Raw genomic sequence first — 27,277 nt, forward strand, 5'->3', positions numbered from 1 at the left:
CAAATGGCAAACAACTTCTCAGGAGCTCTGCTCTTGACCGACCTCAATGACTTTATCTCGCCGTCACAGGCCTGTATCAAGCCTGTCGAAGTCAAGAAAACTTCAGACTCGAACGCTGCTAAAGTTTGTCATCAACTTTTTTCTGTTTGGTGTTTCTGGTTGATTAGCTCCATCTAACCCCAAAATACTGCTTAGAACGAGATCCGTATCGATGATACTGGCGACTACTATGAGATCTCCCAGACCGGAGCTACTCGTCTCGAAAAGGCAACAATCACATTGAATGATTGTCTGGCATGTAGTGGATGTATCACTTCGGCCGAAACTGTCCTCATTACGCAGCAATCGCAGGAGGAATTGTATTCTATACTGGATCAAAATCGACTGGCTAGAGAGGCCGGCCTGCCAACGAAAACCATAGTCATCTCTCTATCTCCACAATCCCGAGCTTCATTTGCTGCCAAATACGACATGCCCGTATTACAAGCTCATCGGAAACTAGCTTGGTTCTTCAGACAGTATCTGGGTATCGAGTACATGTTTGATACATCCTTTGCCAGAGACTTTAGCTTGTTGGAATCGGCAAGAGAGTTTGTCGCTGGGTATAGAAGGAGAGCTGTTGATGGAGTCTCTGTTCCCATGCTGGCTTCTGCATGTCCAGGTATGTCGTATTGCACGCAAAGGATAACTGTATCAATAATTTGACCGTCATTTTTTTGCTAGGTTGGATTTGTTATGCTGAGAAGACCCATTCGTACATATTACCATATATAGCATCTACGAAATCTCCACAGCAAATAATGGGATCCCTTGTAAAAGATTGGCTAGCGTCACATTTGAATCTCCCAGCATCATCTATATACCACGTATCAGTCATGCCCTGTTATGACAAGAAACTAGAAGCCTCTCGATCAGACTTTTACTCGGATGTATACGCCACTCGAGATGTAGATTGTGTGTTGACAACCGGAGAAGTAGAACGTATGTTTGCCAATCACCAATTCAACTTTGCCAGTCTACTGGAAATGGACATTGAAACGAATTGGACGAAATGTACAGTCAATCCTCTTGGATTGCCTACACTATTAGGAGCTGAGGGTAACTCATCGGGTGGTTATCTCAGTTATATATTCCGATACGCTGCTCATGAGCTTTTTGGTATAAGCTTGACTGCGCGGGATGTAGAGCTTGGGAATGACGCCTTAGGTGTTGCCATCAAGGCTGGTAGGAATTCAGACTTTTGGGAAGTCTGTCTGCTAAATCCCCAAGATCCCAATACGCCACTACTCAAATTCGCTGCAGCTTATGGGTTTAGAAATATTCAAAACCTTGTACGAAAAATCAAACAACCCAATAACTCGACAAATGGGATTGGTAGTGTGAACACGACCGTCACCGCACCTGGTAGTAGAGTGTCAAGGAGAGCCGGTCGACAAACAGCAGAATCAGATCATCACTTTGTAGAAGTCATGGCGTGCCCCTCTGGTTGTATAAATGGTGGTGGTCAGCTTAAACCAGAAGGAGATATGACGACATCGTCATCTGCTGCAGGAACTGGTAAAGAATGGGTTGCACATGCTGAAGCTGCATACAAGTCGTTGGAGGCAACACAAGCACCTGAAGCCAATCAAGAGATATGGCGACTTTACAGGTATGAACGCCAGTATGTGAAAGTCGTGAAAAGCGTAGCAATGATTACTCACTACACACTTGTTGTCTCTATAGGGAATGGCTTGGTGGTGAAGATTCAGAAAAGGCACACAAAATGTTACATACGCAATATCACGCTGTAGAAGCATTTGATGTCAATCCTTTAGCTGTAAAATGGTAGACTTTGTATAGTAGGTTTGTAAATTAATTCATATATGGCACCTCACACACATGGATTTGCACTGCACTTTGCGTCGCTCTAGTTTTAAGAGCTCGATGTAATCTATAGCCGATGGACTTGATCACGAACGAAGTTGTCACATTTTCGGCAATAGTCTGCGCCGTGATCTTGCTCTATTATGGCCTCTCGACGCCATACTATAACATCATCTATCCCAAAAATCAATCCAAACTTTCACGCACTCACCCCGCAGAGCTACTTCCAGCAGGCGGCAGATATGAAGATCTTCCACATATATTGATAGTTACTGCTCATCCAGATGATGAGTGCATGTTCTTTGGGCCGATTCTGTGTACATTAAAAAGTTATGGACTTCCTGTTGCTCTGCTATGTTTCTCAACTGGTGGGTGAATGAACGTATTTTGGAGTAATTTACGCAATCATCTTTTATATCTTGTGAAGGTAATCATCAAGGACTGGGTGTTACTCGTCGCAAAGAGTTAGATGAGGCGTGTCGAGACTTTGGGATTTTGGACGTGACGTGTCTGGATGAACCGTATGTGTCTCGGCTTTATTTATTTGACTACAATCGGCTCAATCTCTCTTTGAATGTAGGGACTTACAAGACAATCCATCTTGTACTTGGAAGCCAGAACGGATCTCTGAGCTGCTAAACCAACATATATCCAGAATGAAGAATGGATGTCGTGCCATCATCACGTTTGATGATTATGGAGTATCAGGACATGCAAATCATCGTGCCTTGTTTCATGGAGCTCAGTGAGTTCCATACTGGCAGCTTCCGTTTTGGACTTTATTTTTGTTCATACCGACGCGCCTTCATCAAATTCTTTAGACTATACATGTCATCACCAAACAAGAAGAATCCACCACCACCAGCATACAGTCTCACATCAATACCCCTCTATCGGAAATTCACCTCGCATTTGGATTTAATTTATTCTGCAGCACCGTTACGGAACTTGTTTACAGCACAAAGTTCACCCATTCCCATACCATTTGCAAAGGACGAGTTGCTCCCTGTCTTATTCGTATCGACATCAGAACAGTACCGAGTATCTGTCGGTGCTATGTTGAAACACGCTAGTCAAATGGTGTGGTTTCGTTGGCTGTATATAACGTTTTCTAGATATATGGTTGTAAATGATTTGAAGAAGGTGCCTCATATGTAGAAATGGGGTTTAGATCGTGCTTATTGTAATTGGAAATAGTTGTAAATTTGACTGCAATCACATGCAAATATGGAACTTCGCAAGATGAACAAGGAAATACCATTTACCGGATTGATTTCACCACATTAGCACTTTAGGGTTGACGCGTATCGAAACTGGCTCAGTTGTTAGGCTTTAAAGATGCCACTGCTTTCTGATGGTAATTTCGATTACAGCAAAAAAACAATTTTTTATTTTGCGAGGAGGCGAGGAAGGAGAATATCGACAAGAACATGGGCTCTATCACGATCTCTGGTAGCAGGCTGCAGGTACATTGTAGACTGGACTTTGGTCGTCGCTCCTCATTCAGCTTTTAACCAACCATTCGAACCATCAAAATACCACCAGTTCATTACCTTTCCCAAGTCTCAGCTACCATCTATGGTATACGCTATTATTAAAAATGTATTTTTTCGAAGGTACCTCTTCAGAACGGCTTCAAATTACTGTTTACAAACCAAACATCAACAAATGTTTTTGACCTTTCTTTTTCAACCGTACGCTCCCTTAGGCCAGATACATTCTTCTCTTATACAGAAAACAGTCTTGAAGTATCGATCATTGCAGATGTCGAGACAGTTCGAGAGGATTTCCCTCGTGAAAAGAGTTTCAAAGGATATCTCGTAAATAAGCACGTGTTTCGAGCACTGCAATTGGATTCCGAAGGAGGTCTCGGTACGTATTAACAGTGACTCTTTGTGTAAATGACGGTTGGTATGGTCCGCATCCATTAGTTAAACAGCAATTTCCTCGACCTAGACAACTCCGGAAAGCGCATTCTTGAGCTGACTGCACCATTGGCCAAAGCTGGCATATCCATCTTTTATCTATCTACATATCAGACTGATTTCATCTTTGTGAGTTCTCCATCTGCATGGCCGTAGCCACTTAGTTTTCATCACAACTGACCTCGTCCTTTCAGGTCAAAGAACGACGATTACCTCAAGTCATTCAAGCATTACAAGCTAGTGATTTCACAATAGCAGATTTGGATTCCATAGATTTAGATATCGACACCGCATCAACTGTATCATCATCCGTACGATCAACACACTTCTACGGCCACATGAGAGAAGATACTCCTTCAGGAGTCAACCTGATGGGAACGAGTATAACCAGCAACCCCACAACACCTCTACCAAACAGTTTCTCTCACTCTGCACCAATCACGATTCGCCCTAGTCTGGCGTCAGGATCTAGAACGGCTCGTGTTGGAGGAGAACTTTTTGGAACACCGTTAGGCAATTCGTTTTTTAATGAAAGGTCTACGCCTCGTCCGCCTGGAGGCGCGAAAGAAGATATGATGACTACTGTCAGGAGGCTTGGACGAAAACTCGTGTTGGGCCATATGTTGAGATTGGTTGGTCTCAGTAGGGATCATATTGATGGTTGGGCAATGAAGCTGATTCGGATTTTGTTTTATCCTGGCAACAGGTACGTGTATGGTAGCTGGAGACTGTACGGGATTAGAAGGCCATTCACTATAGTCCGGGGTTTATTCCTCCCCTTTCACGATTCTATATCATACACGTATGTGTGACAGACATTTGTGTGATATGTTCTAACAAAAGCTCTTTTTCGTTTCAAAATAGCAAACATGATTCGGAGACACGATTTTTCTCATATACGGCCACAGAAGAAGGAATATCTCTGGTAGCTGAGGAAGAAATATTGGATGAGTTCCCTGAAAACGCTTTGAATTCCAGCGCTACACCATGGTCCTTACGCTGTATCCAAGTGGATTTGGGAAACTTTCAGTCTGGTAAATGCAAAAAAAACCTGGAGGATGTACTGCAACCAACAACTGCTCATTGACGTCCTCACTTCTCCTCATCACAGATCCATCTGGTATTGTATATTCTATGAGTGAACCGTTATCAGCTGGTGGAATCAATTTGCTGTATCTGTCAACGTACATGACTGCAAACGTATTAGTAAGACTAGTCGATTCTTACTTAAAGCAAAAACGAGGTTCGAATCCCCTTACACCTGCCGCCTTCTCGTGTAGGTATCATCTCATGATCTGGACAATGCATTATCGCTTCTCAATGTCGACGAGTTACCTACGCCTCCAACAGATGAGGTTTCTTCAACAAATGGAAACACCCCACTTCCCTCTATATCTCGACGCAATAACAATGTTGGTACAGTCTCTGATGTTGAAGCTGACGACGAAGGGGAAGTTTCAGACGGACCAAGTCAGGCGGGTAAGAAATCCAGTCATAAGAGTAGTAGTGCTGGACTTGATGAGGATGATTTGGCAGAACGACATCTTGAGAACTTTTTGGACTCGGATTCGGATAATGAGGCTGATGAGGCCGATTCTTCATAGAGCCATAGAGCGACCTGGATATTAGTCCGTAGATTGTACATAGGAACGCTTAGTAGGCGAAGGAACGCTGAGTACTAGTAGCAGTAGTAATAAAATTTTGCATCGCACCTGTACACGAGAGTTTACACTGGCAGTTATGCTGTTTCTTTTCCATTAATCTCTCTGCTTTTCCATTCATCTCCAGTGCACAGAATGCGAACGTTCGAGACTCTTTCACCATCGATAATTGTTCTTCACCAACAAACACCCACAAGCAAGTTATGGCGTCACAGCTGGATGACGATCTATATTCCAAGCTTATAGGCAGTAATGCAACTCATGATGGTCTTCTCAATCATTCAGAACTCGCTAGACTGCTACACCTTCAACTCTCTGGAAATTCGTTGGACTTTTCACAAATTCTCTATGGAGCACCCAAAGAAGTCAGTCAAAGTAATCTAGATAATATACTTACAGATGCTACTTCAAGCTCGACGCGTCAGGAAGGCCATCCTGGTGATGCTTTTATGGAAGAAGGTGGCAACATTGATGATGAAGCTCTACCACCTGAATATCGATCAGCTCAACGTGGCAAAGTCTGTGGACATATATTTAAGAAGGGAGAAGGTGTCTATCGTTGCAGGTAAACGTCGTTGGGCTTAGATTCTTGGTTATTTGCTCAAAATCTTGCGAGAGTTTGGAGTGGTTTTTTGGCATGTGAAGTTTCAAGTATGATTGATCATAACTGATCATTATGTTACACTTTTGTAACTAGAGATTGCGCACTTGATGCTACCTGTGTATTCTGTGATCGATGCTTCCATGGATCAAATCATGAAGGCCACGATACTTCGTTTGCGCTGTCAGGTAGTGGGGGTGGATGCTGTGACTGTGGAGACCCAGAAGCTTGGAAGGTTCCTATAGACTGTAAATACCATTCCACAACTGGTGTTGATACTTCCCATACTACAGACGACGAATCAGCTGGTCTTCCAATCACTACTCCACTACCTCGTGAACTCGTGGATTCCATAACGAAAACAATAACCACGGTCATGGAATTCATATTACAAACATTTTCTAGATCGTACTGGAAACCGTACTTGCCGCCTGACGCCATGAGATTTCAGCCAGTGTCTATACCTGGAGATAATGCAAAGAATGATGTATGGGCAATCATTTTGTGGAATGATGAAGTACATTCGTTTAATGATGTCATTGATGTGGTATCAGATGCTATAAGTGTTACTCGTGATGAGTCTAGGAGGGTAGCTGAAGCTGTTGATCTCGAAGTAAGTATTTGCAAATTGCTTTAGTTCCTTTTTTTCACCGCTCTTTCGTGGAATCGGAAGAGATACACCGTGTTTGTCCCATCTGAGTGATTTTGCTAACTGAGCGAATTGTTAGGGTCGAGACATTATATTTACTGGTACAGACAAGGAGCGAATGAGACAAATGGCTGCCGTCATTCATCGTATAGGTCTTGATGTCACAGTACAACCGCTCCAGTTTACAAATCAAGAAAAAATAGCAGGCAAATGTATAGAATGGCTTGATGCATTATTGTCGATTGTCCTCACTCATCCTGTAAAAGTAAATGGGATCACCTATGAAGCACCTGAACCCATAGTCCGACAAAAGATTTGTGAAATATTATGTAGTGAACCACTCACACCGATAAGTCGAATGGAAGATCGATATCATCTTGGACCAGAAGGTGCTCCCAATGTAAATGAAATATCGTCCACGCCAACTCGTCTAGACTATTTATTATTATATGATGTCAAAATGTGGAAGGGCCTTCGTAAGACTCTCCATGAATTCTTTATCGGAACTCTGATTGTCAGTGGTGATGAATTCAAACGAATATTAGCAGAACGATTTGCCTTGTGTTATACGAAATTGACTGAACATGGCATTACCATTGATCGGGAAGTCGACTTGTCGGTCATTTCCCTATCTGTGCAATTATTCACAGTGCCCACTATTGCACGACACTTGGCTTTGGATACCACCATCATCAGTGATATGCTACTATTCTTATACAATCTATTTCGAGCTGATGGTGGTCAGCACAGAACTACTCGATTACAAATACATAATGTCAAGCGGAATATTGACGATGAAGTGTTTGCTTCTCGTACAGTATTCCCGCCAACTGTACTACCAGCGAACTTGTATACATTAAAGCATTCTAGGACATATGGTCAAGTCATGCACGATATGTCATACTTGTTATCAAACAAGACCATACGAATGGAGTTATTCCAATCGAATCATAATATAATGGATTTATTCAGATTCGTAAAATTGTTTGCTATAGGTCAAGGTCTTGATCCACAGACTCGAGCAATCACTCAACATGTAGAATTTGAAGGTGACGACTGGGTCAATGCCTTCAACCTGTCATTAAAGATGTCGCAACTAATGCCATATGTCGCTGGTTGCTTTGCACCTTTTGGCCGTCAAGATATTAGCTCGCTTGAGCAAGCTCTTGCGTATACAGCATCGGTATTGGTGTCTCCTGCCGCTCAAACGCGAGATAATATAGCCGATGCCTCGAAATGGTCTCTTATAAATAGTGATGGAGAATTTGGGCCGTATATAATTCCTCGATATCAAGTATCAACCAAACCCATATCGCTACATCATCCATTACACTGGTTTTTGTCTCTACTCTTGAACTATCTTCCCGTCGCAACCAAAAATAGGTCTGACGGCAAAGATGTGCTAGTGCGTGCTTTGACGAGCCAATTCCCAACTAATCCAGCTTTCTACTCAGTACCCGTTGGATTTGATAAGGTATCTGTGACGAAAACCGAGATATTGAGTTTGGTATTTGAGGAACCATTACGAGTCATGGCCATGCTTGCCCAAGTGCAAGCTGGTCTATGGGTTCGTAATGGATATATGCTTCGAGCTCAAACATATCACTATGAAGAGTTAGAGCTTCGTGAAGAAGGGCATGACCAAGATATGTTCCTGCTCCAAACAGCAGTAATCGCTCTAGGTCCCGATAGATTCATGCTGCAAGCTCTACACCGATTCGAGTTATGGGATTGGCTCGTCACACCTCATATTACCATGGCGATGCCACCTGGATTTGATAAAACCAAGTTTGGCCTGCTTGCTGAAGACTTTTTACGTATGCTCATCATCATGTTGACTGAGAGAGCATTGTGTTGCATGGGATTGGATGGCTTTGGTCCTGAAAATGAAATCAGGAGAGAATTGATTCATCATTTGGGAGCTGCCAAGAATGGATTGCCACACTCGGCTGTCATTGCTCGAGTGCCTGATCGTCTTGTTGATCCTCATGAGTTGAATGATGGATGTAAGTTTGATTCAGCCTAATTGTATATCTGTAGACTTTTCTCGCTTACATTACGTTTTTTTACGTCTTAAAATCAGTGTATAGCAAACCAACTCGATCTGTAGATGACATCTTGGCTGATATTTCCAACTTTAAATACCCAGAAGGTGTCACAGATCAAGGACTGTATGAGCTCAAGTCACAATACTATGAGCAAATTGATCCTTGGTTCTGGCACTATACTCGAGAACAACGTCAAAAGATTGACGAGATACTCCGAAATCGAATGGAAAACTCTAAATCATCGAATATAAAGAATAGTTGGATCCCAATTCCTCGTATAATACCAATACCTCCAACCAGTCCATTTGGTGACTTGCTATTGCTTACCTCCTCGAGTCTCTTTATAAGGATTGTATTCAATTGTATTGCTATTACTACCATGCCGCATATTGTTGGCTCCTTGTCACGTCCATTCCGAAATGAGAATCTATTGTCATCAGCATTGCATCTAGTAATGATTGGACTGTCTGATCCACGAACTCGTGACGAATTCTCTCGAAAAGTAGCAGTAATGACATTGTCCGATTCACCGACGTCTCCAACCTTTTTGAAACTGGTAACTAGATTTGCCGAACAGTTGGGTGTAGGCTCGCTACAACCTGCACTCATACAATCACAACGAGAAGAATTCAGTGATCAACTAGGTCGTGTAGAATGGATTATAGACCAGTTGAGTCAGACACTCGCTACTCAAATAGCTGAATGGAGAGCTCGTGCTGCTGAACGTCAAGCAACTTCCGCCGACCAACACCAACAGCAAACTGTAGATAGGCAAGCCACAAACTCGACATTCGCTTCCGACACTATATTGACTGAAGCTGAACGTAAAAAGCAGGCTGCAAAGGCTCGTCAGGCTGCCATCATGGCTCAATTTGCTAAACAGCAAAAATCATTTATGGATAAACATTCCAGTCAGATGGATGTTGATGATGTAGAAGATGAACGAGATGGTGAGGAGGATGACGATGCAGCTGCTGAAGAGTCATCAGCTTCCGCTGTCCCAATGGCAGATGATGAGAGGATTTGGGAGTTTCCTAAAGATAATTGTATAGTATGTCAGGAACCAACGTCCGGTCGACTTTATGGCACGCTGTGCTTACTTCAAAAGAGCTCCATGCTACGTCAAGTTGACTTTGCTGATATTGATAATGTGATGGACGTGTTGAATAAAGTACAAGGCTCCTTGGATTCTGGTCCTTTAGAACCAGCAGATATGGCCATACCTACCTCACCGGGTACTCCATCTGGTAGTAAATCAGCTAAAACGAGTGGTACTAGTACCAGTGGTGAGACTTCCAAGCCCTTCCAAGCAATAGATTATAGGCTTGCCGAGGCCGGATTCTTTATATCGACATGTGGACACTTGATGCACACTACATGCTTTGAATCGTATATCGCATCAATTCATACTCGTCATGAAAGTACCCACATCCGTCGTCTTGAACCTGAGGATCTACGACAACAGGAATTCTTGTGTCCATTATGTAAGACTCTAGGTAACTGTCTCGTGCCACTAGCCTTCCCAGAAGCCAAAGAAAAGGTATTATGGGGCAATGACATGGACGCAGCATCATATGAAACTCAATTAGAAGGATGGTGGAAGGAACACGAAGATCCTATTACTAAATCTTTGGCAGGTCCTCCGTCATTTGAAAAGGCTCTTAGAGCTGTAACGCCTGAGCCAGGTCCATTATCGTGGCTTTCTACTGCTCGAGCCGCCACGTCGTTGCTCTCCAGATTTACGGACATGTTGAGGTCTAGGAGGTCTGACGAGTACGTGAACAATATATGTAGTTGCCCTTTTTTTGACGAAATTGCTTTCTAACAAAGCGGACTCGACTAGTAGGCAAACTACAAATATCGAAGAGTCGTTAGCCAAACACTATTTTGAGCACTTGATACCTCACGCCTGGGACGGGATTTATGATTTAGAGTCTGAACCGGATTTAGAGGCATCCGATTTGATGCTTTTGCCTGAAACAATATATTATACCATTGCTGTGTTGGAACTAGCTACACGAGGGTTACCTCCTCCAACTCTTGATGGCTTCCGTACCAACAGGTATAAATCTAAACCAATACATCGGATTGGTGTAGTTGACTCCATGTCGTCTGGTCAAATCATGTTACTTCGGCAGTTATGCAATACCCATGACATCGTTGCTGAATTCATGGCGCAAGGTCGAGGAAGTGCTCAAAATCCAGCAATAATGGCCAGACGAGCACTGCATACATTATTAGAAGGTGTGTTGGGACCATATCAATGGGAGTCAGAGAGCGGATGGGAGGATGGTCAAGAGTTTGAAAAGCAGGTATGGACAGCTGCTCATGGCGGTTTCTGGCAAGTTGTCGGTATGAGTCTCTTTTTGAAGTCATCCGATGTATTTGGAGAAGATCCTCGTATCATGGCTGGGTTATCGTATGTGAGAGAGGTTGTACGCTGTTGTACTGTATTCACCGAAAGTATCTTGGTCAAGAAACAGTCGTGGATCCACGATACTCGAGTCTCGTCATTCGCGACATCCCCCTTACCAACTGAAGCAGACCCAGTTTTGACATTCATGTCTTGGCTTGCTCAACAACTATTTGACGAATCTCAGTTGGGCCCTGACTGGCAAACTCGACTCTATCAAATAAATCCGCAAGTAGTAGTTGCTATCTTGGAACGTATCATGTTGGTATTCCTCAGGAGGACAGCTATACTCTTTGATGCTAGATTCAAATTGATTCCAGCAGGTGGCCCAAATGGATTCGGTCTTGATAAAGTTGACTTGGACTCTATGGATGAACAGGAGGATGAGAATCTGGACGATTACGCAGCTGAAAAGAGTGAGAGTGAACGTCTTTTGTCATATCTCGCTCTGCCGAATGTACGAGATGTCTTTGTCTTATTGACACGAGACTCGAACTCCTTGATGCATCGTCTCGTAACAGGATGGGTCGTTCAAATAAAGAAGGCGCAAGCTCAAACGCCGGTATCCTCAACCTCCACTAGTAATGAAGGCGTACATCAACCAGCACCATCAACAGATAACGTAGATGCTGCTGCTGGTAGTAATGATGGCGATATCGGTCCTACTGAAATAACTAATATATTTGTTGCTGCCACGACGACCACTACAACACAAACACCCGCAGCTGGAAGAAGATTGACTGCTTTAGCAGAACAACAGCATCAGGAATTCTATGACGACCAGTCTGCCATGTCGCTTCCATCACCTCTACCATTTACACTTGTGACACTACCTCGTCGCGGTGAAGCACTTTTACAGGAGTCTACTCGACGTATATGTCCCAACTGTAAAACTTTGCCATCTGAACCCGCCATATGCTTATTATGTGGAACTACTGTATGTGTACAGAGTATGTGCTGTATGGAGACAGATTCTGTACGAGGAGAATGCAATTCACACTTGTTTCAGTAAGTTGTGTCATGGCGATGCATACGATTTCGTCTGGTACTAAATGTGACTCTTTTAGTTGTGGGAGAGATTTGGGTGTCTTTCTCATTATCAAGCGTGCTGCTGTCATGGTATTGAGGTCCAACAATCGAGGGTGTATGGTGAACTCGCCTTATTTGGATGCCCATGGAGAAGAAGATCCTGGATTCAGGTATGACATGGTGCTGGGTTCTTTTTTTTTGCTCTGTGTCCTGACTTGGCTCAAAATTGCTTAGGCGAGGCAAACCAGTGTTTTTGAATGCCAAACGCTACGACGAGTTACGCAAGCTGGTTGTCAGCCATGGGGTGTCCAAACATATTGCGCGACGGTTGGAGAGCATATATGATGCTGGAGGTTGGGTAAATATGTAATGCATGGTAGAAAAGAGGCAAGTTCCATTGCATTTGTATAAATTTGCGCTATTATTAAAGAGAAGATTTGCATGCAACTTGATTACGCTTTGATGCGTCAAAAGCGAGAACCAACGCGCAAGATTCTATTCACAGCTCTTCTATTGTTGAACGAAACGAAAGCCTTTATTTTGAAGCTAGTTCTAATTTACATGTTTTTAAAAGGGATCATTTATAGAGGGAGAGCGTGGGAGAGCTACATACCCCGTCCTCCTGGCTCTCATGCGTCCTGTCAAACCAGCGATTTTACGCGGTCTCTCCTGTTCCATCACTACTACGGGATTTGGAGCTTCCTCCGCCACAACAGCAGCATTAGGACGTGAATCTGTCGGCGGTGGCCGAGCGGCCATCATGAATCTTGCCAAAAGTTCGACCATTTCTGGGTCAGTTCCAAATAATTGCATAGCCATAAACTTTTGGATTTCACAGCTAATTATGCTGCGTTTGTTGCTGTGGGAATAGAAAAGAGGTTGCATATCAAGAATGCGTACATTGAGATCATCCGATGAGCTTACCGGCGCACTGTTTGTCGATGGTACTGCAGTTACGGATGCTGCAGGTGGCTCCGATGCTGATGGTGCTGTCACAGCAGGGGCCTGTAAACCAAATATGGCTGAGACAGCAGCTTCTACTGATATGGCAGGGGAGGTGGCTCTGATGTCTAATAATATGAATGATGTAAGCACATTGTGTTTCATAAACGGATGCCTTTTGCAATAAAGGTTACCATCAAAGATGTAGCAGACCAGCAAACGAGTGTTATGGAAGTTCTACTTTACTATTCATTCTCGGAAAATTGGGATCGGATTGTCCTGGTGATGCGGCCGATGACGACGAAGACAGTTGACTTTCAGCAAATGCTGATACTGTTCGGCGTGATCGACCCCTTTTAGTGGTTCGTGGTGGCGTTGGTAGTGTGGCTGCTGCACTCAAAGATGCAGATTCAGACAAATCCTCATCAGCTCGGCGTTTCGGCGTCTGATTTGGAGGGCTGATGGGCGGCATGGTTACGTCTCCCATATCGGCCTCTGACGAGGCAACAGTGGTAGCGGAATTGGGGAGCGGTAGCTGAATTGGGGAGCTGTGCATCTTCAGTTGGTTGGACTGCCCAAGTGGATCCATCAGCGAGAATTTTACCACCTTCCGTTAAGGACGCAGGCCAACCAATACCTTGGGAAGATTGGTATGGAGTGGGTGTTGCGGTACTAGGTGGGATGATATCAGAATTACTACCCACACTAGTATGATTAGAAATGGTCAGAATATATATAATGATACATGATGCGATCAATATCTCGTGGTAACAAATGTCTTCCTTCTTTGCAAGACCGACTAAAGGCACCAAAGTCCCAAAAGTAGGTATCCAGAAGCTCGGCATTTCTGGTTCAAATTGCACCTTACAAAGTCGAAATGCACTTTGACACCAGCTATAAAGTGATTCGTTGCGCGGCTTTTAAGACTCTTGTCATAACAAAGCCCTCGAAACCTCGAAACTACGCAAACGAGCAAGCATTGAGATGTACATTCCTCCTACTACATGAACAACCCAGCAAACAGTCTTTTCACGTATGACCTACCGTCTTTGAGTACATAAGAGCTTGCTTAATGGCCCCTTCATGGTGCCATGCGCCTTTATTCGAATCGACATTTTCTGTTGAAGCTCAAGCGATGCCGTACTGGGCGCGACAAAGAGGATCTCGTCACAGTCGTCACATAGTAGTCCATTTTCATGCGATCCAACTCTTTGATAATTCCACAGCTACTCTCCTGCTGAAAGAAGTCGCGATTTAAGTTGCCTAAATTAGATTTTTGTTGATGCACTTGTAGGAGAGCGTGACGAAGTTTGAAATTCTGCAAAACTTCAACGATAGAGTTAATTAGAATGTATTTCCGCAGTTCCAAGTTCCCATCAAATGGACCCCGTTTGGTCAAGTGAGTCACGGTACAACTCAGTTCGCAACAGAAACAGAGATAAAGACACAGCGATAAACCAATTCAACCAGTACATATCTCGTACCTTAACACAGCATATACATCAAAAAGATGGCCCACTCAAGAATGGTCATCCTCGGTAAGTTCTAATGCTTAATTTGTTTCTTGCTTGGGGGGTTTCTGTCTTTGACGAGTAGCGAAGCTAACAAGACCAATTCTATATCATTCATTAGGTATTCCATCTCCAGCAATTGAACAGTTCAAGAGTGATAGTGCTTTCCATGTAAGGTTTTGAGCTCGTACTGCCAACATTTAAAAGCAACAAACACCCACGACTTTGTGACGAGATGGGCGTTTGCTTGTTGAGCCCATATACTGGATATTTGAACTAATGCAATCTCGTTTGTTCATGATGCCTCTCCTGTGCATTAGTGGACTCTCCGAAACTTTCTAAAGGAAGGAGACACTCTCTACATCCAACACGGTTCCAAATCACTCCCTGGAGCAACTACATCCAAGGGCGGTGTCTCAGACTCACTTCCAGATGTCACATTACGTGAAATGGAGGGCAGAATTGAGGTATGACCAAAAGGAAGTCTAATAAAACACAAAAGCTAGATCCTAATTAGTTGAACACCATTTCTACGATCTTAGGAAACTGCAAAGACGATGATTGCATCAGCCGGATTTTCAAATATTGCCGTTTCCGTCCACATTACTAAAGGAGATCCACGTATGTTGGCTGCATCGTTGATTATTGACAAACACATCAAATGTGGTGCTAATACACTCAATTCATGACATAGGTGATGTACTCCTCACAGTTTCAGAAGAGAAGGCACCTTGCACTGTTATTGTTGGTAGCAGAGGTATGACAGTGCCGGTTATCAGTCTTTCAAGGCATTTCCACTCACATTTTACTCCACGAATAAAATAGGAATAGGAGCCGTTCGACGAGCACTTATGGGGTCCGTATCAAGTGCATTAGCAAACTCGTGCTCACAATCCGTTATTATCGTAAAAGAATAATTATGGGATAACACGAAAAGGGAGAAGACAAGCTTGTAATAATAGACAGCATTCAAAGTTATCGCGTTTGGTCGATTACTGTTTCGCAAACGTTCACACTCGTTCTGTACTAAGATGATATTCTATTAACGCTATCTATCAATTATGGGGATTCTTATGTTTGCATGTACATTAAGTGATGGGGGAATATGATTCCGACCTAGAATTTATGACCATTTGTTCGACTATATCTATTATAAGATCTCTAATAATCCCGAATCTAAATTATACCAATCGGAATTCCTCCTTCTCCAGCACTATTTCCGATATCGTAATGTCCTGTTTAGCCTTTTGATACATCCACAATCCAAAGAATGTGAGACACATTCCAGCAAACTGACTAGACGTGACAGAATCCGAAAACCAAAAGATGGATGATACAATTACGAAAATCCTCTTCAGTAATGAAGCCACGGAATACGTTACGGGCGATACGAGTGACAAGAGCCAGAATGCTAGGAGATTTTGTCCAAAGTGGGCTACACCATTCATAAAAAAGAGAGCTGCTACACTAAAACCACCATTGCTGCTAGTATTGATGGCATCTGCTGCTACTGATGATGATTCTACATGCGATATAAGCATGCCGAGTCCATCAGAGTACAACCATAGTGGCGTCATGAATAAAAATGCTAAAAATGATGAATAGAATAATAGATTTATCTTGTCTAGCTTTTTATGTTGTCCTTCCGATTTCTTTACACCACCTGGTGTCGGTATTTGTTGATCGGTATGATGATGGTGATGGCCCGTCGTAAACAGTTTCTTAGAAAAGATGTTTTGAGTCACGAATATTATAGTTGCTGCCAGCGCACTTAGGAAGCCAATCCAGTTGAAGCTTATTCCGTTGGAGCAGACCAGCATGACTCCAGCAGTTAGTGGTAGAAGCGAAAAGTATACTCGTGGTGCATATTGTACTTCAAAGAAGAAGCGATACATCAAAACAGTGAAGAGCGGCGACAGAGCCTGATAGGAGAACGAGTGGTATTAAAGATTATGGTGCGACTATTTTTTGGCGTCTTGACTGACACATCAAAACAGCAAAGTAACCCACCTTGATGGTATGAGCAAACGACACAGACACCATTGACAATGCTACGCTAGAGAATACATGTCCAGCAACCTGAAATAAACTCAACGGCGCAGCAGTGGCTAGCACATGTCGTGATGGCCATGTTATAGTCGTGTTGGGTATAATCTTCAATACGGCTGTAGAGAAGGCAAAGAACGCCACCATTGCGAATTGGACGTATGTGAGTGTGACTGGATGCTGATAGACGTTCATGATTTGTTTACTCAGATTGTTTGTTATGGCTGAGGATGTGTACCATGCTAGACACAGCAGTACAAACTATGGAGCGTAGTGAAATAGAGTTAGAAAGGTCTGGCTTAACCTCTTGGCCAACAAGAAAAAAGAGGCCTAGACCAACACACGTGTCAACACAGCATACCTTGATGGTCTCTCCAGGGCCCTGCCCATCCCATCTCGCAGAGAATGAACGAGTAGTTGAAGTCGAAGCATTCCATAATCCATTCTGTATTCCAGAGACAGTAGCAGCTGTCGAGTCGAATATATTGTAATTATGGTAGTTGATGTTGTTCTGAATATTGATTCTGATGCCACCAGGAGAGGTTGAGGTGCCCAAATGAAACGAGTTTTGACTTGCTGACCCTGTAAGGGTATCATTTATACTGGCATTACTCGTTGGCAGTGTGGTTGTGTCAGATTTTTCGCTGAATTGTTGAGGTATATGAGCATTGTAAGCAGGAGGAGGCATCAAGTCTCCGTCACTCAGATTGAGCTATCGGAGTAAGAACCGGTATTAGTTCTACGATACTTGCACAGATCTCAAAGGGACAATAATGAAAAATTAGGCCTTCAATCAAATGTTGCGCGGGTAGGCAACTTAAAAACAAGATAAAGGGCAGAATCGATGTAGGCAGTACGTGAGGCCACCAGATACAATGATTCCACTTGTTTTCAGTGGCTTGTTTCTGTATATATCTCAACTTACTGGTGTCGAAGCTCCTGATTCGCCTCCGAGCGATGACGTGGAATCATTGGCATCACTCATCATGCGAGCTCGCTTCTGCGCCGCGAGAGAATATATGGGACCAGTCCGTGCTGCCTTCATTCCCCAATTGTTGTAAATGGTCGAAAAGCCAAAAAGAACAAAGGGTCAGATTCGCCAGGCTTTGATAACAACTCTAGCTTATGGTGGCATACGGCACTCTGTCATATATATTGAGTAGCAAGTCTCGCAGTAAATGCTGACACGTCAATACGCCCTCTTTATCGTCTGAATTCAAATTATATTAAAATAGGACGGTAACAAACACACAAACACCGCTATGTAGATGGAGCCGAAGCAGCCAGCAACCTCAAGACTTCCATGGGCTCAATATTTGCTCGGGACTGGGCTTCTTGTTCAGTATATGCCTGCAAGATCTGAGCAAACAGTGCTTCACAATCTCGAAGTTTCTTGGTGTACTCAACTGATGTCTGACTGACCATATGTTGTAAATGATGGATCTATCAAATTTCATTAAAGAGTATATGAGTATGTCGTGTGGGTCCAAACAGCGTCCTTCGAGGGAACAATTTGTTTTCCTTATACCATTCAAACACACAAAACTACTCACATTCAATCGCAACTGTTGTAAATTCCTCTTGATTTGTTCTGAGAAATCGTCTGCTGCTGAAGGTTGTAGGTATGCATTGGCAAAGAGCTGCACATCTTCCGTCAAAGACGACAAAAGTTCTTCATTGTAGGGTATCGACTCGACTTCTGGATACTGATCTACTGCTTGAGCATGTAATGTTGATTGTTCGTTGAGTAGAGACACCCATGCCTGTTCCTCACTCGAAAACCTACGTAAAAAAGGGATTCTTGTAAGGCACTACTGCCACAACATCATGAAACCGTGGCTCAATCAAAGTCACGCACTTTTGAATGCCTTCTTGATACCGAGCCAAGGCAAGAGTGGCCTGCTCGTTTTTGGGATTGGGTAGTTTTGCGGCTGTTTGTCCTTCGTCTTCATCGCTATCATTCTTGTGTTAACAAAAAAAGGCATCAGCTGGTGACACGCTCTAAGAACTAACTGCAACCTGAATTGCGTCGAAACCTACTTTGCGATGGTACCACGATGTGTTAATTGATTTGTCTGTCAGACCAGCAATCACATCATCCATCACGGCTTCGACTATTGAAGACAGGCATAAGGTAAAGAGAGTGTTTGTTTTGCGTATGCTGACGACAAAAGACTTACAAACACGTGCGACTTCTGGATTTGCTTCTTCTTCCACATTCTGCTTAGCCTTGGCTGCACACCATAATAACAATTGTCTCATTCTGACTGGATCGGAACTATCTGCATTTATATGACGGTAGTATTCGGATGGTTCGATGATTGTGTGTGGAGGTGCTATGCGACAAAGAAAACTTTGTGAACTACTTCCACATAACATTTGGAGCTTTGAATGACGCTTACCACATAATCCACTTGAAGATGAAGATGAGCGTTTACCTCGTAATCCCAAACTTGATCTCCTTCTTCCAGTGCCACCATTCTGTCGCATGTCCTTGTTCTTGACAATCATAGGAGTTTCGCGTATTGGGATGGGCACCTCGGAATCCGTACCACGGCGTCCAAACAGCATTGGCATCATAGCAGGTCGGGATGGCTTTACGATCTGTAGTTGAATAGGTAAGAAGTATCGATAGGGTGCAAATACACAGATTCACATACAGGATTTTGAGCCGGTGGTGGTGGCGCAAGAGGCTGATGATCTGTGACGATTGTAATTCCTTCATTGTTCGGTGCGAATTCAGGAGCGAAAGCACCTTCACATGGTGCTGGTCGTATAGGTCTATCTTCTGGATTTGATGTTGTCGATAATGTTTGGTTGATGACATTGTTCTCTACCAGCTTCCTAGTATCTGATGCAGTCAATGCTGCTTCTTCACTAGCAGTCGCTTTTGGTTTCTTGAATCTAAATACAAATCCAAGCTCCTCTCCTTCGATTGTTTCATCACTTTGCCTCTGTGTTTTGATTTTTGGTGGATTTAATTGTAATGTGAGCTGAGAGTCGATGGCAACGTTCGAGATCATGAATACTTGTTTGAATACTTGCCTTTCGTGTAGGATTATTCTCTGCCATCGTTCGTCGCTGATCTGCAAACCATGTGCGAAGGACGTTGACATAGGTTCTACGACAGGTTTATCACCAACACATTTGAAGTAGATATTGCATGAGTCACGCGTTATTTAAAATTCAGAATTCAGAATCGCAATCTAACGGATGTCGAAGCAGAAACCGTCGATAGGTCAAATGCTCGCTTATGATTGGGCGTTCTTCTATCGTCTATATATTGTTGAAATTATTCATGTCCATATGGTCCAAATTACGTGCTCACGTGCTCAGATTTCCTACGAATTAGTTCAAGTCAACCCAATACGTGACACCTGGTAACTGTTGCAGCGTTTACCTTCCTGTAGATCCCTTGAACGTTTCGAATGCTCTGCCACAAGGTCATCCAAATCACAAGTAAGCAACTTCCCTTCCTCGACCACCACACGACCATTAATAACACTCATAGTCACATTTCCAGGTGTCGTCAACATGATGGCTGCCACAGGATCCAACGCTCCAGACATAGACACATTACCAGTAATCTTCCAGCCAATGAAATCAGCTGCAAACCCTGGCTGGATCTTTCCTAGATCAGTTTCACGGCCCAACACTTTGGCACCACCAAATGATGCTAGTTGTAAAGCTTCACGCACTCCCATCCCTTTCACGTCACATATCCGTGCTCTTTGGAGCAATAATGCCCAGCGAGCAGTTTCTAATAACGACCCAGAATCATTCGATGCCGATCCGTCAACTCCAAACCCCACTTTTACACCAGCATCTACCATCTCTCTCACAGGAGCTATCCCAGATGCTAACCTTGCATTCGAAGCGGGACAATGCGACACCCCACAACCGTTTGCTGCAAACTGGGCAATCTCTTTAGCATCTAATTTAACACAATGAGCAAGCCATGTCCTATCAAAGTCCCATCCACATTGAGTCAGATATTCCCCAGGTCTACACCCGTATTTTGCCAAACTAAACGCAATGTCCTGATCATTTTCAGCCAGATGTGTATGGAGCATGACAGCTGGATATTTCTTAGCTAGAGTAGCGGCTTCTATCATGGCTTCTTTATCGACAGAGAATGGTGAGCATGGTGCGATCCCAATTCGTATCATGGATAACGGTTTTGAGTCATGGTATGTGTCGATGAGACGCACTGCATCATCGAGTGCTCCAGCTGTAGTTTCTACGAGTTCATCTGGTGGTAGACCTATAGACAACTGTGGTGTCAACGCTCTTGCACTGTAGTTCAGATATACCGTAAAACAAACGACAGCGTTGGAGAGAACCATACCTCCAGAGCTTTTCCCTAACGTCATAAATCCCCGCGTCGGATGGAACCGTAATCCAATATCTTTGGCTGCTTTGATTGTATCGTCCAAAGTAACATTATTTGGAAATATGTAATGATGGTCGCTAGACGTGGTACATCCAGACAAAATGAGCTCTGCCATAGAAAGCTTAGATCCGTAGTAGGCATCTTCACTCTTCATGCGTCCCCACACCGGATACAGGGCCTCCAACCAATTGAAGAGTGGTGAATCGATGGCCACTCCGCGAGTGAGCGATTGATACATGTGATGATGAGTATTTATGAAGCCTATGCAAGACAAATTCTTGTTTTAGATGTTCGCGTTCAAGGGAATTTAGAGCGATATTCAAGCTGGATGATCTTGCAAATTACGCAAAGTTTGTTGTGATAGCTTGGCAGCGCAAGATCAATGCTACAACTGAGAATTCATTCTCTTACCTGGAATGATCACCAGTCCTTTGCAGTCGACTGTTTTACTTGTAGCCGACAAGAAACTTGAGGGTAGTTTACTATCGTCACCAACCCATTCGATAGCGTTGTTATTCACAACGATAGCAGCATCCTTAATATCAGTTTCACCGGTATACAGAGCTGCAATATGTCTGTATATCGTCACGGAGCTCATGGTTGGTGGACGGGTTTGGTGCAAGCAGGTTGATGGTTGTTGCAAAGAATGCCGCAGACAAGGTTTTCTAGAAGAGGTGACACATGGAGCGTATTTAAATGAACATGTATAGACTACCAGACAATTCTGAACAGTTAAGTAATATTTCTGAGGCAATAATAACTTCTGAATATTAGGTTGTATTTGCAACGAGAGAAAAAAAGGTGCTAAGGTCTAAATCTATTACAAGAGTCCCCTCCTATTTAATGAGCCATCTTTTCGTCGACGACCAATGGAGCGGCTTCCTCATCACCGTAAATTTCGGCTAATTGTAGAAAATATTTGAGTTAGAAACTGTTGCGTTTAGTGTGGCTGCAAATGTTCGCTTACCATCTGAGGGCAAAAGTTGGTTTAACACAAGGGCAATGAGTGAAGCAATCACGAAACCGTTCTAAAGATTGTCAATTTGATTAAACCTCGGATTCTATATATACACGACTTGCATCCAATTACCTCGACGATGATCACAATGGAGGCGAGGAATCCGGCGAGAGCTTGGTTATCTCCAGCGTAGGTAAAGAAGTAGCTGAACCATGTAGGTACAAGATACACGCCGACTCCGATAGATAGAGCACCTGCAACGATGACTCGATCACGCCTGGTCCACTTCAAGAACGCCAGGATACGGATACCGGAAGCAGCAACAGATCTGTTCATAAGACGTAATGTCTAAACGATTGTGCTTGAATGAATGCTTTCATGATAGACTTACGCAAACAAGAAGGTTGTCATTCCACCTAGTACTGCATCCGGTATAGCGAGGAATATGGCGCTGGGAGAGACAAATTCAAATAAGCATTCGGTTTAGACCAAACAAGCACGTCTCCTCTTCAACTTACGCGAATTTTCCAAACACTCCGAATATAATCAACCAAAGACAACAGCAATATCCAACCGAGGTGTTACCACATCGAGTCAAGGCGATAACGCCTGTTAAAACATTGATGTAAGTCCCACATTAACGGGCTTTAGAATATGATAGCGTTTTTCGCCGTACCGTTGTTTTGAGCAAATGTTGACATAGGGGTGTTGGTCATAAGGGAAGCCTATCACAGCAGATTTAGTTTGATTTTCAATGAAGTTCATCACAACATGCTGAATACTTACAATCAATCCATTGAGACCATCGGCGAGGATACCTCCCTGAATACGAGACTCGTATTCTTCACCGACAACAGCTACACCAGTAACATCTAAGGTGCAAAATTGTGTCAATCTACCACCCATATTAATTTCAATTGGGATACTCGAAACAAAAGATTTCTGCAGAAATGTTTACCAGCGGATGCAGTGACATCACCAATGGATTCAACAGCCAAGATCTACAAACAGGGATTTCGTCAGAAGTTACGGGACACGGAACCATGGGCTCTGAAAGAAACGGGGGAGACATCCAAATTCGTCGTCTCCCAACGTTTACAGTTGAGCATGCTTACGAGATAACAGAAGCAATAAGGGATAACTGCAGGCCCATAGATGCTCAATTTGTACGTATGCGTCCAAATGAAGTCCAGTGCAGGTGCATTTGTAATAGCAGAGGTATCCCAATAACCTGCAGCAGCACTGATTACACATCCCACAAGTAGACCCAAAACAACCTGGATATTTCTCATAAAAGGCGATCCAAATATCTCGACTAGGTAGATCGATGCGAATACGGAGAATCCTAAACCAATGAATCTTGCGTCTCCCCAAGCGTATGGTTTCGGGGCAAGAATGTTGGGACATGCAGAGAAGAATCCAGTAGCAGGTCTAGAAATGCAAGGCCCTGCACCACCTTGAATATGAAAGAGAAAACAAACCGACAAATATCAGTTATGCGAGCGAGGTTTGGCACTTCGTTTGATCTTTCTACACACCTGCCCAGGCCTGTAGACCAGCAGAAGTAAGATCCGCACCAATAAGTAAAATAGCGATACCAGTAACCAATGGTGGGAACAACTTTTGTAGTATTCTTGGTGGCGTGAAGGACAAACAGATTTCAATGATACTACAAAGTGCTGTGGTCCCTAGAATAGCTCCGTAGGCGTCTGGGCATGCGAGATAAGTAGTTACGCCACCAGTCACGGTGGTTGGGCAGAATCCATTCGAGTAGAGCTGTGAGATTACAGATTGACTGATTCCAACAACGGTGAATGAAGTTCCGACGACAGAGAGTAACCCTAAACTTTCACGTGTTAAAAGAAAACACATTGACATAGCATATAACGGATGAGAACACACCAGTTCCAAGGTAGTATTTGCCAAACAAATGGAATCGTGTTATCTGGATTGCTGAGAGGAGGCCGGATGCGATCAGAGCGACTGAGATTTGATGTTGACGAGCTGAATCGTCAAAATTGAGACCCGTGGCTCCAGCTTGTGCGGTGAGGATGATTGGTACAGTGACGACACCGGCCATCATGGCCAGAGCGTGTTGGAAGCCCAGCATGATGGCGATGAAAAGAGGTACTTCATCGTGCAATCCATAGAATCGTGGCACGTCACCTCTCATGCTAACCGATAAGGTTCCCTGTCAGTAATTTGACAACCGAGGCATCTCTACTTCGTGACAATCCTTACGTCCGTGGCTTCATGAATGGGATGCGTGGCATGCACAGGAATGCATAGTCGTATTTTCCTGTGGTGCAGAATTGTGAGCGTTTGAAGAGGAGAGTAGTGACCACAAAGGGCTTAATCTCCCACAGCAATAACGAATTAGATCTGAATTTGTGTGCGCTGGCGGTGGCGTTCCGCTCCAACCACCGATAACTCATCATCATCAAAAAAAACCAATGTACTAGCCCTTGGTATCGTCAACAATAGAAGGAGATAATTACCAAAAAGACCATCATAAGTAGTGAATTTCTTACTATTTGAATGTATTAGGAGTTAGATGGTTGGTGGCGAGCTTCAACTAAAAGTGTGATGCTGGGGATGCTGCGACGAAAATGCTTACACAGCCTTTTGAGCAAGCGTCGGTGGTGGAGGGGCTACTGGTTCAGTTCCTACAATGCCTTCTTCTTCCTCTGCCATGCTTGCTTACTGTGCTAGATGGGATTTTTAGTGTGAAATCAATCGGAGTGACAAGATCTGAAGTCTATTCAGCAGGCTTGGTCAGAGATAACAAATTCTCACTGAGCCCCAGGAAGGGATGTAAGTTTGTTAGTGGGGTTATCTATATGTTGAGGAAACCGGTTGCGCACCAGCTCACCAATTCGATCGATTCCATTCAGCCTAGGACGAACAATGAAAATTCTGACTAAGACTCACAGCTTGTCGACGATAAGGAGGACGGCTGATAAGAATTCCGCCCCTCAACTGTCACAGATCTCCAACTAGTGTTGATTGCGGTGTCCTTTCAATTGAGTCACGCACTTCACTTCTTGCTTTTCTTTTTTACATATTTATTTATCTCGACGTTGCTAATTTTTGTATATCTGTATCGATCGCTGGTACATGCATCTTCTGGATTGATACTTAGACATTTTTCTACCAGCATGTTAAGCTTACAGTGCGTGCGCAGTTAGGTTCTATGTCACTGTCGTCAAGTTCCAACTTTTCTTAAGACAATCCAACGCTGTTCGAGGACAAGAATGCTTGCTTTAATTAAGATGGCAGTTTCTCCAGCTCAGAAAATCCACAAGCAAGCAGCCAAGACTGCAAGTCCTCCCATTGCTCGTCCATTTTTTGACCTTCCGGACGAGCTTTTGTTAATACTTTTCCAACGGATGGAAGCGTGCCAATTAGCAAAAATTGCTGCAAGTAAGTTCCAGGAACTATTCCAAGCTGTTGATGGTCATTGACCTACGCCCTCAAGAAGTCAATTTTCAACCTGTTGAGTTTTGGATCAAACATGAGCTAAATGGATCTTTGTCAACAGCGTGCAGAATACTAAGGAAGGTTGCGTTGGACGATTCTCTATGGAGAGCCCATTTCGAAATCTTGGGCCTGGACCTCCAAAAGCACGGATGGAAGACTCGGCTTCCTGAGCTGTATTCAACCATACAACTGAACAGAACAGCATGGTTTTCAGGAAATGGAAGTCGGAGAAGGTACATGGATGGTGTATACGTTGGTTCCATCGTCAAAATCTCTCCAAACTGAATCTGACGCAACGGGCCGTCACGTCTAGAGTACAGGCCCATACACATGGCGTTACTTGCCTTCAAGTAGTTGGAACTCGAGTTATTACGGGCTCATGGGACGGAGTTGTCAAGATTTGGAATCTTCAAAGAGGCGAAGACGCCAACGGCATTCGTGCACCAAGTCCCGAAAATCAAGAAACCACTGTCAGCAAACATGATAATAAACGAACCAGCATTCTCCGCAAAGCTATATCCCCACCAACTGTCAAGGACACTGAGGCCAGGAAGCTTGGGCTCAAGTTTGTCCATCAATTTTCTCATCATGAAGGCCCAGTGGAATGCCTAAAGGTTTCTGGTGATTTCCTTGCCACTGGCGGACGTGGAAATCGAACAGCACTGATACTGTGGTCGCTGAAAACCCTGGCAAGACTCAAAGTTATTCCATGGGTATGCAGTTCACAAACATATATCAAGTTCAAGACTTAGTTACTGAGATTCTTGCTGTGATACACAATAGGAGCACGATGCTGTGACGTGCTTGGATCTGAACAAGAAATACCTGATTGGAGCCTCTCGAACCTTGCTTCACGTCATTTCACTTGGCGACCTCCGAATTAAAGGAACACAGCGATTTCCCACATCCTCAATCGTCAAAGTCACCTTAACGTCAGTCGGTTTCATAACTGTGTGTATGAGCGGATCCGTCACTGTTTGGAACCTTGGTGACAGCCATGAAATCACACAAATTGGCCAAGTCACCACCGCTAGTCATATTCTCTACGCTCGTATCAGAGCCCGCAAAGTCGAATCAGAATTTGAGATTCTAACTGCACACAAAGATGGTGCCGTCAGGGGGCTTCTAGTTCACGACAGGTCTCCTCACGACCAAGAAAACCAGGATCCCTTGGAATCTCGTATTATTGCTCATCCCTTGCATGAATTTGAATGTGTTTCGGATTGGGCTACTGGTGTTGATTTGAACGAAGTCAATGGAATACAAGCTGTATCGTGCTGGTAAGAGCTGCTTGTGCTTTTGAAATGTCTTCAACTGAAAACATGAGTCTCTAACCAAGAAATGTCAATAGGGATGGCAAGATACGGCTATGGAGTTTGTTTGAAGGTGACAAACGTGTACGTGCCATTCTGCAAGACACAGGATCGGCCGTTCTCTCTCTTCAAATCAGTGACAATATTCTCATAGCTGGATGTTATGACGGAAGCGTCAGGTAAGTGATTTGTTGAGTTTCCTTAGAAGGTCGCTTATTTGAGCTAACTCTACTGTCAATTCCAGTGTATTGGAATTCCCAAAGTTTCGTCTTCCTTCTAATGTCAAGCAGACCTCATTGTAGCTCAGACAGATTTGACACGCAGACCTCATTGTAAATATGTAAACGTAGAGATCACCGACTGAAACAATAGATTCAAGCTTGAAAGGACATTCTATAATCGGTTTGAAGCGTGTAAAGCTCTGCACAGCTCTGATCTTTGT

The 27,277-nt window shown here is 43.6% G+C and overlaps 7 protein-coding genes across 7 annotated transcripts; 4 read left to right on the forward strand and 3 right to left on the reverse strand.

Annotated features, from left to right (window-relative positions):
• Positions 1–3: 3 nt before the first annotated feature.
• On the forward strand, positions 4–3,024 carry SmJEL517_g00732 (uncharacterized protein; the record flags this gene model as incomplete). The annotated part of the gene is made up of 8 exons (XM_031166661.1): positions 4–123; positions 196–661; positions 724–1,651; positions 1,726–1,819; positions 1,940–2,234; positions 2,294–2,387; positions 2,447–2,611; positions 2,688–3,024. The coding sequence occupies 8 exons, from the start codon at positions 4–6 to the stop codon at positions 3,022–3,024; spliced, it is 2,499 nt and encodes an 832-aa protein (XP_031027612.1).
• Positions 3,025–3,296: 272 nt separating this feature from the next.
• SmJEL517_g00733 (uncharacterized protein) lies at positions 3,297–5,395 on the forward strand (the record flags this gene model as incomplete). Its single annotated transcript, XM_031166662.1, has 8 exons — positions 3,297–3,332; positions 3,412–3,482; positions 3,575–3,738; positions 3,823–3,920; positions 3,986–4,497; positions 4,656–4,825; positions 4,903–4,997; positions 5,072–5,395. The coding sequence occupies 8 exons, from the start codon at positions 3,297–3,299 to the stop codon at positions 5,393–5,395; spliced, it is 1,470 nt and encodes a 489-aa protein (XP_031027611.1).
• A 260-nt stretch (positions 5,396–5,655) lies between these two features.
• On the forward strand, positions 5,656–12,562 carry SmJEL517_g00734 (uncharacterized protein; the record flags this gene model as incomplete). Its single annotated transcript, XM_031166663.1, has 7 exons — positions 5,656–6,017; positions 6,150–6,666; positions 6,782–8,708; positions 8,786–10,523; positions 10,597–12,171; positions 12,231–12,362; positions 12,427–12,562. 7 exons carry the CDS (start codon positions 5,656–5,658, stop codon positions 12,560–12,562), a joined length of 6,387 nt encoding a protein of 2,128 aa, XP_031027606.1.
• Positions 12,563–15,826: 3,264 nt separating this feature from the next.
• Positions 15,827–17,736, reverse strand: SmJEL517_g00735 (uncharacterized protein; the record flags this gene model as incomplete). The annotated part of the gene is made up of 4 exons (XM_031166664.1): positions 15,827–16,567; positions 16,656–16,952; positions 17,053–17,403; positions 17,617–17,736. The coding sequence occupies 4 exons, from the start codon at positions 17,734–17,736 to the stop codon at positions 15,827–15,829; spliced, it is 1,509 nt and encodes a 502-aa protein (XP_031027605.1).
• Positions 17,737–17,951: 215 nt separating this feature from the next.
• Positions 17,952–21,682, reverse strand: SmJEL517_g00736 (uncharacterized protein; the record flags this gene model as incomplete). Its single annotated transcript, XM_031166665.1, has 11 exons — positions 17,952–18,134; positions 18,245–18,473; positions 18,550–18,653; positions 18,732–18,805; positions 18,872–19,027; positions 19,094–19,295; positions 19,352–19,595; positions 20,020–20,032; positions 20,092–20,955; positions 21,040–21,345; positions 21,496–21,682. The coding sequence occupies 11 exons, from the start codon at positions 21,680–21,682 to the stop codon at positions 17,952–17,954; spliced, it is 2,562 nt and encodes an 853-aa protein (XP_031027608.1).
• Positions 21,683–21,924: 242 nt separating this feature from the next.
• SmJEL517_g00737 (uncharacterized protein) lies at positions 21,925–24,736 on the reverse strand (the record flags this gene model as incomplete). The annotated part of the gene is made up of 14 exons (XM_031166666.1): positions 21,925–21,986; positions 22,052–22,112; positions 22,175–22,370; positions 22,434–22,493; positions 22,561–22,651; positions 22,719–22,767; positions 22,829–22,914; positions 23,001–23,043; positions 23,158–23,498; positions 23,581–23,883; positions 23,945–24,216; positions 24,284–24,341; positions 24,541–24,572; positions 24,660–24,736. The coding sequence occupies 14 exons, from the start codon at positions 24,734–24,736 to the stop codon at positions 21,925–21,927; spliced, it is 1,731 nt and encodes a 576-aa protein (XP_031027607.1).
• Positions 24,737–25,725: 989 nt separating this feature from the next.
• On the forward strand, positions 25,726–27,137 carry SmJEL517_g00738 (uncharacterized protein; the record flags this gene model as incomplete). Its single annotated transcript, XM_031166667.1, has 4 exons — positions 25,726–26,235; positions 26,306–26,802; positions 26,874–27,014; positions 27,080–27,137. 4 exons carry the CDS (start codon positions 25,726–25,728, stop codon positions 27,135–27,137), a joined length of 1,206 nt encoding a protein of 401 aa, XP_031027604.1.
• Positions 27,138–27,277: the final 140 nt, after the last annotated feature.

Source organism: Synchytrium microbalum (genome assembly GCF_006535985.1).
Source record: "Synchytrium microbalum strain JEL517 chromosome Unknown SmJEL517_scf0002, whole genome shotgun sequence".
Taxonomy (NCBI): domain Eukaryota; kingdom Fungi; phylum Chytridiomycota; class Chytridiomycetes; order Synchytriales; family Synchytriaceae; genus Synchytrium; species Synchytrium microbalum.